The sequence below is a fragment of the Plectropomus leopardus genome, chromosome 16, assembly GCF_026936395.1.
Source record: "Plectropomus leopardus strain MGB_pleo_1.0 chromosome 16, ASM2693639v1, whole genome shotgun sequence".
In the NCBI taxonomy this organism is placed as follows: Eukaryota; Metazoa; Chordata; class Actinopteri; order Perciformes; family Serranidae; genus Plectropomus; species Plectropomus leopardus.
Genome location: NC_142191.1, coordinates 13,041,105 through 13,052,286, shown reverse-complemented (window position 1 = coordinate 13,052,286; position 11,182 = coordinate 13,041,105). Strand labels below are relative to the sequence as shown.

Sequence of the window (11,182 nt, the reverse complement as noted above, 5' to 3'; positions counted from 1 at the left end):
TAACCATTCATACACACTTACACACTGATAGAACAGGAGCAATTCGGAGTTCAGTATCCTGCCCAAGGATACTTCGACATGTTGACTGACATGCTCATTTTGAATTTGAGTTTATTCATTTGATAAGGATGATGCAATTTAACATAGTTCCAGTGCTGAGTATGAGACTGATGCATAGCACAGAGAGTTTATAGATATTGCTATTTTTTAACTCTTATCCCTAGTTGAGCATATAGACCTACAATGTTATTAAAATACTGAGTTTTAAACAACATAAAACACTATGAACATGGAAAACAATAAAGGACATATACCACAACACACAAATTACAGTACACATACTACAGTATGTGCACCACAATACATGCATCACAACATATACTGCAATAGACATATTGCCAATACACATACCAAAATACTTATGCCAAAATACACATACCTCAACACATTAATAGACTTACACTAATACATTGTTCCAGAGCTGAGTGAGTGACTGCTTATGCTGCTGAACCACTTAGGTTTTTTCCCAAGAAAGGGAAACCGTGGTATCAAAAAAGAAAAAGAGCAAACTGACTTTAAAAAAAACAACACAAGGAACATGAGAGACATGGATTAAGAGAGGAAAGGCAGGGGCCCTCTGTGGGCCCATAATTTGGTGCTACACCCCTGTCTGTGAAATAACCTTTTTTTAAACACACTGTCAATGTTCACTGTCATTTGACATATCTCATTTCACATCCAAAAAGTTGGATCAATTCTGTCTGACCTACAAAAAACAAGATAAATCATCCTGGCGCAAATCATCAGGGAAACCTAATATCCACACTTTTGGTCATCGCTTTGGTTTATTAATAAAATGAATGAGCCGCAGTGTTACAACTGAAGGCGACCTTTCTATCATCATACTGGAGGGTGCGACCAATAAATCTCTCCTGAGAAAACACAGAGCGGTGGCTGTTCAGAGAGGAGCCTTGGAAATGGTTGACAGTGCGCGCTGTCCTTTCAGCACCAACGATTTACGCAGTACCACATGAGCGAAAACACTGAAGTTTTGTCCAAAAGAATGTTCCTAAACCCTGCAGTCAGATAGCTGCAAATCACGCGACATACGTACAGTACACTGTGTAGAGTGTCTCAAAATCAGTCAAGTCATGATTTTAATATTTACACCTTTTATTGACTTGTGGCGCTGCACTGAAGATTATTTTCATATTTTTTTGTATAACAGATTAAACTTCTCAAGCCTCACTGGTCAGGCAGGATTTGGATGTGTGTGTATGTGTTTGTGTGTGTGTGTGTGTGTGGGGGGGGGTTGCATGGGAGTCAATTGCACGCCCTGACTTAAAGAAAGCTGTACCAACCGCAGCAGTACAAACTAATCTGAGGAAAAACCTTCTGTAAACCTCAAATGCGTCGTCGGTTCTTCTGACCAGAAACTAAAGTGCTTTTCAAAACCGTGCGTTATAAATTAATTTTCAAAGAATCGTCCTTAAACGGTGCGTAATTGTGTTTCAATTCCCATGACGGATGTAAAGTGCGCAATGTCTCTTAATGAAGTTATGGGACTCACAAGAAGGATATAAGAGCGTTTCCACTGAGATGCCGGTATCTGCGCTGTGCGCTGGGCTGATTGGAAATTTCATTGGAAGTATTAGTGGGGACAAACGCTTCCTGTAACTGCGTATCGCACAGATAAATGGATTAACGGAAAGGAGGGGGCACAGAGAACTTCACACGGTGTGCAAGTGATGGTCAGTCAACTCAAGTCGACTTTCCGCTTCAGGAGTGCCAATAATGCATCTTATTATTATCACAGACGCGGCGGAGTAACCCACAGGGGACAGGTCACCGCGTCTGCGAGACAGAATAAAAAGTGAGCTGATCCGCTGCTTCAGCGAGGACGCACAGGGGGACTTGGAGCGCCGGATCTTTGAGCCACTCTCTCCCTGCCCTCGGCCGGTGTTCACAGGATGACCGCAGATGCTGAGCGAATACTTATATGACTCCGGAAGCTTTGAGTTTTCCTACAGAAGAATACTTTTTTAAAGGGACATATTTCGGACCGGACAGAAGAAGGAATCTAAAGTTGCGCTCAGTTCTATTTTTCCATTTTTATCCTTGTTGAACGCACGGAACGTAACCGCAATATTTGAAAAGGTTACACCGACCTAAAGGTAAATACATTTTCATTATTTCATAACTCATATTTTCCTCGAATTACTTACTATGGTCAGAACGAAACATTTTTTAAAGTTCCTTGTTCTTGGTGATGTGATCTTGCGTATCTCTTATTTAAGAATGATAATAAAACACTAAAGCCTCAATAATGTCATCAAGACACAGATAACATAGTAACCTGTTGCATGTTTCTATTAATTTAAAATAGCATCCAGCAAATTGCCTGTAATTCGATTTGTAGAAAAGTTATTGCAAAAGTGGCTCAGTGTGGAAAACTCTTGTCAGGAACTGTCTATCATGCGCAAAATGTGTCAGATAGACGGATATAAGCTAGTTAACATTATAAATAATTCCTAAATGGTGGCACAAAATGCGCAGATTTCATCAATAGGGAGGTGATGTATATTTACTTGTCAAATGACTCCAAATGTGATTTTCTTTACTAACGAAGCAAAAGTAGAAACGAATATCTGGCAAGCTTTGATGCCCAGAGCTTAACTGCAGTGTGTTAGTGAGCAGTTAAACTTCTCCCTGTTCTCAGCGGGTGTGATGTGGATCTGGGTCATTCAATGACATGAGAAACACTGTGACTGGGCACTCATGCTCTATCTCTCTTGCAGATCTTCGGTTCAACTTTTTTTCCCAGAGGCGCTGGAGAAGGAGTTCACTTTTTTCTCTCTCCATGGGAGCAATGAGCGGACTGCGTAAGCGCGTCACAATGGGACTGGTGCTACTGATGTGCACGCTGAGCGGCCACCGCAGCGAGAGCGCGCCCTCGGCGGCTCCGATGTCAGCTGGCAGGGACGTGCAGCGGGACTTTAGGCGGATGGTGGAGATCATGAGACGCGCGGAGGAGAGCCGGAGTCGCCAAATCGCGAAAACGGAAGCCCCGTTAACAACACGGGTTAGGAGTACTCCGGGGGAACCAAGGGATTTACGCAACTTGAAAACAGACAGAGGGGATCAGGCTGTCGGTGAGTGGCGGTTTCTTATCTGGGCGGAACCCATATGTTGGACTTTAAGTGGATGCTGTAATGAGGATGTAGTCTATTGGGATAATTTAGGTATTGCTTAATCATTGACGGAAATAACATAGGTGATATTAAAGGGTTGTTGCATACAAATTTCCAAACACATTTTTAGTTTACCTCAAAGGGATAGTTCTGATTTTTTGAAGTTGAGTTGTATGAGGTACATATCAGTAAATGTCAGTGGACATCACCAGTTTGAAGAGGCAGGTTGGTGTACAGACTGAGAAGCTAATCAATGTACTGTTGTGGACAGTGTGATCAATAAAACACATTTTAGCCACCTTAAAAAAGTCCCAACCAAAAAAAAAAACAATAGCCCTTTAAGTATTTGCTATATTTAGTGTATTAACATTGATTTACCTTGACGCACAGTGATTTTTTAGGGAACTGTAGCCTCATTATTTAGCATCACTTTCAACACTCACGCATTTCTCCAAACTGGGGGCGTGTCAACAGACATCTACTGTATGTAATACACTGACTATGGATAAATATATTACACAACTCCTCTTCAAAAAGTCTGAATCATATATTTAAGTGTTATAGCCGCTGCTATGCAGCTATTTGTGCAACAAATTAAACCAAAAACCAAAAATTTACGAGAACATTGTGCTATGGTGTGATGTAATGTGATTGATGCCCTCTTGAGAAAATACGTGCCAACAGGCTTTAATAAAAATGCAAATGTATGTGCTATTTACATAAAATCATCTGCGGGTTAAATTTCAAACTTCTTTCCCATCTGTCCACAGTTGTATTCCCCAGAGATGTCAGAAAGAAGGAGAAATTCCTTAAACACATAACAGGTGAGGCTGCTTCTGTATCGCTGGCGCTTGCATCAAGAGTTTGAAAAAGAGGCCTGTTATCGAGGAAACAGAGTGTTGTGGGATTCGAGGAAGACCGTGAAGATATAGAAATACAATAAAAGTGAAGGATAGTCTCACTTTAGTGACTGTAAAACAGATGTTAGTGGCTGCGATCTTGGAAATGTTCTCATATCCTGCTGTCCTCCCTTCAGGTCCGCTTTACTTCAGTCCAAAGTGCAGGAAGCATGTGTACAGGCTCTACCACCACACCAGAGACTGCACGATACCTGCATGTAAGCTCTTACACAACGAGGAATTACTCTGTATATCAGTTCAATGTCAACACTGTGGGAAAAGCATCCACTCATACCAAAGTTTCTCCTTTGTCGTCTTTTCTTCTCAGACTTCAAAAGATGTGCACGGCTTCTCACGAGACTAGCTGGCAGCCCGCAGTGCACAGAGGGGTAACACACAAGGTAACGTAATATAATCAAACAAATGATTTCTAATGTTTAAAGGGACAGTTCAGCCCCCAAATCAAAAATTCACATTTTTCCTCTTGTTTATGTCTACCTAGATTGTTTTGATGCGATTTGCCAAGTGTTGGAGGTATCGGCTGTAAAGATGTCTGCCTTCTGTTGAGTATGATGAAACAAGATGGCAGTCGGCTTGTGGTGGTCAAAGCAACAAAAAACACATTTGATAAACTCAACTGTCGAACTATTTTCTTTCTACTGAACTACACCCACCACTGCGTAGAGGGAAGCGATTTAGATTGAAAAATAGCAGGACAAGTAACAGGAAAAATACGTACTTTTGATTTCGGGGTGAACTGTCCCTTTAAGGTTAAAGAGAAAATATGTACAAATGGTCAAAGTGCTGGTGTGTTGATCTGGTTAGCTATATTCTCTTAGGCCAGAGCTTATATTTTGAGTTTCTAAGTGACAAGTTGGCAGAGATGAAGGGAGTATTTGACTCATCTACCTGAGTAAAAATTAACAATACTACAATGTACTGTGGCGAGGTAAAGTCCTGCATTAAAAATGTTATTTAATTAAAAGTATGTAAAGTATATAGGTACTCAGTGCAGAAAAAATGCCCCTGTGAGTGTTATAATTATATATTTTGTTATGTTTTGCCAGGCTGTTAAAGGAATACTTGACCCCCCAAATGATATTTTTTTTCACTTTTTGCTCATATGCCTACACAGTGGGTGAAGAATCCAAAAAACGGTGAAAATTCCTGATGAATTGAAGTCATAGGGATCTGCGCTCAACAACACCAAAACTACATCAAAACATCTGTTTACAACTTTCACACAACTCGTGTTGTAGAGTTCGTTAACAGATGTCGTGATATAGTTCCCTGTTGTTAATGTGGACCCCCATGACTTCAATTCATCAAGAAATCAGTTTTTGGAGTCTTCGTTCACCTGAGCCATGTGAGAAAAAGTTTTCTTTACAAATTCTATGTAACACAGGGTAAGTAACTGAGATATAAAAATGGCCATTTCCAGTGTGAAATAGTCCTTCAATACTAATGCGTTATATTTATAAGCTCATCATAAGTTTTTATCTTGTAAAATGTTAAGTTGTAAAGTAATTATTGTGTAGATCAGACATGTAGTGGAGTAAAAATACAGTAGTTCCCTCTGAAATGTAGTGGAGTACAAGTATAAAATAGCATACATTTGAAATGTTCATGAAAAGTAAGAGTAAAACTTTGATTTACATACAAGATGCAGCAGACCAGTGGTGGAAGTTTAAAAAGTACATGTTTTCACATACTGCACTTTTTTAGAGGACTTGCACTTTGAGTGATGTCAATTTATTAACACGTTTTATACCTGTACTCCACTATACTTCAAAAGGAAGTAAAATATGTTATAGTTACTTTGACTATTCATGTTTTACATACTAGACATGAACATTTTATAAAAACAATGCATTGTTTGAGATTAAACTACCTAACAGTATATAACTGGTTCAAAAGGACCATGACGAGCTTCAGCATTAACATACTTTTACTTTTGTTATGTTCACTCTATTTTGCTAATATGTTTGTACTTTCATGCAAGTAAAATACTGGATGCAGGACTTCAGTACCAATGTGATGTTGCTACTTTAAAACAGAATTCACTACAAATAAGGGCTGAAGTTAACAGGTTAAGGATCACATTCTTTACACTGGTGATATACGTGCTGTGCTGATACACACGTGCCTTAGAAGCTGCACAGCAAGAGCTTCTTGATGTATTATGGTTCTTGTTGAAAAGCAAATAATTTATGAGGTGCTGCCAAGTTGGAGACGGCACTGAATTTCACTTCATATTCATTGCAGGTTGAAAGAAACCACACAAGTTCTCCACGAGAAAAAAAAAAAACTTGGGAAAAAAGTGCCTCGGACAGTAAGAGGGAAGCCTAAAATACTCTGACCAGCCCCAACTGACTTTAGGCACAGCTTTGCCCTTCAGTGAGGTCTGCTCTGCAAAAGGCGCGGATTACTGCCAGCCACCACTCTGGGTGGGCCTCGATGGTTGGCTGTCACCACGAGGGAGCAACAAGCCAACAAAACCAGACCAAGATAAAGATGGTGAAGAGTGGGTAAAGAAACAAGTGGCTGATAGAAACAAACATGGGGCCTATTTTCCTGCTGGCATCCAAAAAGATATTGCTAAAAAAGGGATTGCATATTTTTAGTTTGCTCATTTCTTTAAGAAAAGAGCAAAATCAAAATGTTTTAAGTATGTTTTTGCAGTTGGTTTGCTCTGTGAGTGTTGTGGGTTGAGCCCATCCCTTCTGCTGCACTATCCCAAACAAAAAGCTCCCACAGACCCCTGGCGTCAGTCACTGCATCGTTTCACCCACTTTGTGCTCACACTGAGAAAGAACTGTGATTAAATTATTGATTGCATGAACATTTCTCTGCGTCTTTGCAAGACATGTTAAAAAAAGGAAGTGGCAGTTGGAAGTCACGGCCCTCCTGTGGATCTTGGCAGTGTGTGGTAAAGTTTATATTTATATTTTTTGAGTTGTCACAAGGTTTCACTGTACAGACCATAGGCCATAAGAGAAATATGTACATACTGCAAAGCAAAGCATAAGAGAAATTCACCTATCTACCGTAAATTAAAGTGACTGGCATTTATCAAATGGCTGTTAAATACCTATATATATATATATAAAATATATTTAAATAAATTATAAGATTGGTACAAATATGATTGCTTTATTTGGTCTCGTGCTGTTTTTTCTTCTACATTTCCACCCTGAAATGTGGAATGCTCCCTGAATGACCACATGACTGGATGGAGTCCTGCGAATACGGAATTGATGAACTTTCGACTTCTGTTCTGCAGTTTTTAGTCATAAAAACATTCATACAGGGAAGGAAGTTCTTTTGAAATTTCTTGTTTTCTCCAAAAAGGGAGAGGTTAGATATGTCCTTTGCTTTATGATCATTAAGTCGTAACCAAAAACAGTGGCTATTGTTATGTGGAGAGAAGAAAAAGAACACAGAGAGGGAGGATTGCAGAGCGCAAATATACCATCGGTCGGAAATTGAGACATGGCTAAACACTTTAAACAGCACTATGGATGTAACCCAGCCTCAACGAAAGCATTACGAAGAGAGGCCAAAGAAATGTCTAAAGAAAAAGATTTTGGATCCTCAAGTTAAGTATCATTTCGAGTCCAGGCCGTAAGAGGAGCTGCAGCATGTTCCATATCAGTAAATATCATTTTTGTGATGGGAGGACTCACACAATCTGAAGATATTAGGCCCAGATGAACTGTCTGGAAAGAACACGAGATCAGACGTTAGCAGCAAGAAGCAGTGACAAAAGCTGCGGTCAAGTCGGACAGATTCCGGCAATACTTTGTGTGCCTTTCAGTATTACCATACTATATTGTATGCCAGAAAAAGATGTAGAATGTCCCAATACATAGTATGTCAGATGCAGTATGCCAAAAATACTAGAATGTTCTACCACATCTGGTTAGATTTTGAAGTATGTAAGCCAGCAAGCTTTTCTGGCTATTCTGACCCACAATCCTCTGCGCAGCAGCAGGTACATCACAACGACTAAACAGATCGTAAACAACTGACTGACAGCTAACAGAAGCATCACAGTGACTGATGACCACTCGAATAGTGGGCTAGTATAATTTTACGAGTGAACAACATAATCATGAAGATTACCAACAAATATAAAAATAACACAACAGTGAGAGAGAAAAGCATATTGGGACAAATGTTAGTAATGTAAAATGTTTGAATCCTTAATGTATGCAGATATAGATTAAGGGTTAAACTACAAAGGCTGCAAAGTAACAACAGATCTCCAGGTTGATCTCAATTTCCGATGACCTCTGCGAAGGTTTTTTTTTTTTTTTTTTAAATCTCCATGGTTACGGATATACCTTTAATACCTGAGTAAACTGGCTTGATTTCTTTCAAAAACATGGCAGGCAATGAGTAATCTGAGAAGAAATGACCCAAAAATTAGCATGAAATTATCAGAAAGTACAGAGTTTGAATACACCTTTTGGTGCTACTTGAACACGTCATCAGTGAAGTACCCGGGGTCACAGGGTGTTTTGGGTCTTTAATCTTCATACACTCTTGCCTGGGCGACCTAGCCGGGGGTGATCAGTCCCTAGCTTGTGTCCAAGTGGTGTGATGTTCCATGGATCCCCCTGCGGATCCACAGCCACCGTGAGGCCCTCTCTGCGGCCTCTAAGATGTTTCTGATGGCTCTCTTCAAATGCAGTCCTTTCACTCCAAGGAATTTGAGTGTTCGCAGAAGTGAATGGCCAGCGAAGCCTCGTCACCCGACCTCGACTGGCTCACAGGGAGCTTTCCAGCCGTTGTTCCGGCACTCTGTGCTGAGCTCTGTGTACTTGGCCTTTTTTCGCTCATGGACCTCCTCAATCTGGTCTCCCAAGGGACAGTCAGTTCCAGGATAACCACTTGTTTGGTGGACTCCGATGTTAGTACCGGAGAGTGGACGGAGAGAAGTGATTGTGATGTTGGCTGGGAACTTGAGCTGTTTTCCGAGGTCAACTTGAAGCTGCTAGTGCTCATGAGCGATGGTGAGGAGCCCCCCAGTAGAGGCAGGTGATATTGTGCCTTCTGCCCCACTCTAATGATTGGTGATTGACTGTTAAGGTGCTGCCTGGGTCTTGCTGTGCTGGATCGCTGTGCAGATGGATTCTGCCAAAGCTTTTAGCACTTGGTTGTGGCGCCAGCGGTACCACCCCTCCCCTAGCGCTCTTGAGCAGCAGCTCAAGATGTGTTCCAGGGTGATCCTCTTCTGGCACAGCTTGCACTCAGGAGTGTCCACCAGTCCCCAGGTGTGTAGGTTGGCCGGGCTTGGGAGGATCATAGACCGATTAGACGAGAAACTTGATGCAAAGTGGTTTTGCTTTCCAGAGCTCTGCCCAGGTGACTCTGCGGGAATCTGCCTGCTCCCCCCTGGTCCATGCTCCTTGTTTGGGCATGCCGGCGATGTTACTTCGCCGTTTTTGCTCAACCTCTGCTCGTATCTCATCCTGGATCAGTCAGCGCTACTCCTCTCCATGGGCCAGATTGTAACGCGGCATCGGAAAGGAACCAAGACTGGCTCATCCCATTGCCATGGAGCCCACCAGCAATTTATGCCTTAGTCGCGCCTCAGCTTTAGTGACAGCTTCTTGTGCCCGCCACTTCCTCCCGGTCTTCACAAGGATTCCGGCCTCTGCGACTTTGGTGTCTGCGGGGTCCCTGTACATCATCACTTCTCTGGAACGGGTGACTTTAAACTCCTCTATTGGTCCACTGAAAGGAAGGTGCAGCTTGTTGGAATGGCCGTTCAGGGCGATGTTGCTCAAGGACTGGGGGAGCCCCAGCCATCTCCTGAGAAACTGGCTGATGGACGTCTCAAGAGCCTCTACCGTTGTTATTGGTACTTCGTAGACTAACAGGGGCCAGAGTATTCTTGGTTGGACTCCATGCTGGTAGATCCAGGCTTTGAATTTTCCATGGAGGCCAGATTTGTCAATCGCTGTGAGCCAGGTGGACAGTTCACTCATGGTTTGCTGTCAAAGATCTTGCCCAGGCTCTTGACCGGTTTCTCGGTCACTGATGGAATCGTGGTCTCTTCTAGGGCAAAGCGGAACTGGTTGGACACTTTACCCTTTTTCAGGACCAGAGACCTGGACTTAGCGGGCTTGAAGCTCATCCTTGCCCAGGAGATGAGCTGTTCAAGCCCCTGAAGGAGCCACCTGCATCCTGGAACAGATGTTGTTGTCACTGTGAAGTCGTCCATAAAGGCTCTAATGGGGGGCTGCCGAGTCCCAGATCTTGACTTGGGCTCTCTGCATTCCACTTCAGCAGACTTGACAATCCAGTTCATGGCCAATGAGAAGAGGGTTACGGGGATGGTACAACCGGTAATTATTCCCTTCTCAAGGCGATGCCAGGCAGATGTTACTTGGCCTGAAGAGACTCAAGCGCTGAAGTTGTTGTAATAGTCCATGATGAGGTTGCATATTTTGTCTGGAACGTGATGTCTTGCCAGTGCGGTTTCGACGAGCTTGTGTGGAATACATCCGTAGGCGTTGGCCAAGTCAAGCCAGAGAGCTGCCAGGTCTCCTTCGCTTTCTCTTGCCTCCCGGATTAGCTACGTCACCACACCCGTGTGCTCCATACATCCAGGCACTCCTGGGACTCCTCCCTTCTGGACTGAGGTATCAATGTAGGTGTTCTTCAAGAGGAAGCTTGTCAGACGTTGGAATACGATCTTGAAAAACATCTTGCTCTCGACACTGAGCAGCGAGGAGAATTACTTGAAAATCAGCAACAAAAAACCTCTCAAGACAACGAGTTAAAAAATAAATAAAAAAGGTGCTTAAATATTACAACAATTTTTTAAAATAAATTTAAATTTGCAATTACAATCATTATAATTATAGTTCTATGGACATTTATCTCTTGCTTATTTAAAAATCATTTTCTAAATCTCCTAATTTCTTGCAATTTGCGGGATGTTTTTTGCCAAGTTGCTCATTGCCTTTTTTCCCATGCCTTTGAAAGAAATCAAACCAATTTGCTCAGGACTTAAAGGTTTAAATACTTGTGAAAGGTGCGTGAAGCACAAGAAAAGTGATGTCAGTCCAGGTTTCAAAG

The 11,182-nt window shown here is 42.0% G+C and overlaps 1 protein-coding gene and 1 pseudogene across 2 annotated transcripts; one reads left to right on the top strand and one right to left on the bottom strand.

The window, feature by feature from the left end:
• The first annotated feature begins 1,400 nt into the window (after positions 1-1,400).
• On the top strand, positions 1,401-7,227 carry alkal2a (ALK and LTK ligand 2a). 2 transcript variants are annotated; one of them, XM_088089358.1, is made up of 6 exons: positions 1,401-2,174; positions 2,799-3,152; positions 3,962-4,015; positions 4,228-4,308; positions 4,419-4,491; positions 6,356-7,227. In XM_088089358.1, the coding sequence occupies exons 2-5, from the start codon at positions 2,861-2,863 to the stop codon at positions 4,481-4,483; spliced, it is 492 nt and encodes a 163-aa protein (XP_087945484.1). In that variant the 5' UTR covers positions 1,401-2,174; positions 2,799-2,860; the 3' UTR covers positions 4,484-4,491; positions 6,356-7,227. The 2 variants fall into 2 exon arrangements, with proteins under 2 accessions (XP_087945484.1, XP_042360045.2); XM_042504111.2 differs by lacking the exon at positions 1,401-2,174 and having other exon boundaries at positions 2,654-3,152.
• Positions 7,228-8,628: 1,401 nt separating this feature from the next.
• Positions 8,629-10,838, bottom strand: LOC121955837 (uncharacterized; annotated as a pseudogene).
• Positions 10,839-11,182: the final 344 nt, after the last annotated feature.

What these genes read in the sequence shown, in the direction of transcription:
- alkal2a (XM_042504111.2), top strand. Translation starts at nt 2,753, where the DNA reads ATGAGAAACACTGTGACTGGGCACTCATGCTCTATCTCTCTTGCAGAT. An exon ending in CAGAGGGGATCAGGCTGTCG is followed by an intron (nt 3,153 to 3,961) that starts GTGAGTGGCGGT and finishes ATCTGTCCACAG; the next exon opens with TTGTATTCCCCAGAGATGTC. An exon ending in ATTCCTTAAACACATAACAG is followed by an intron (nt 4,016 to 4,227) that starts GTGAGGCTGCTT and finishes TCCTCCCTTCAG; the next exon opens with GTCCGCTTTACTTCAGTCCA.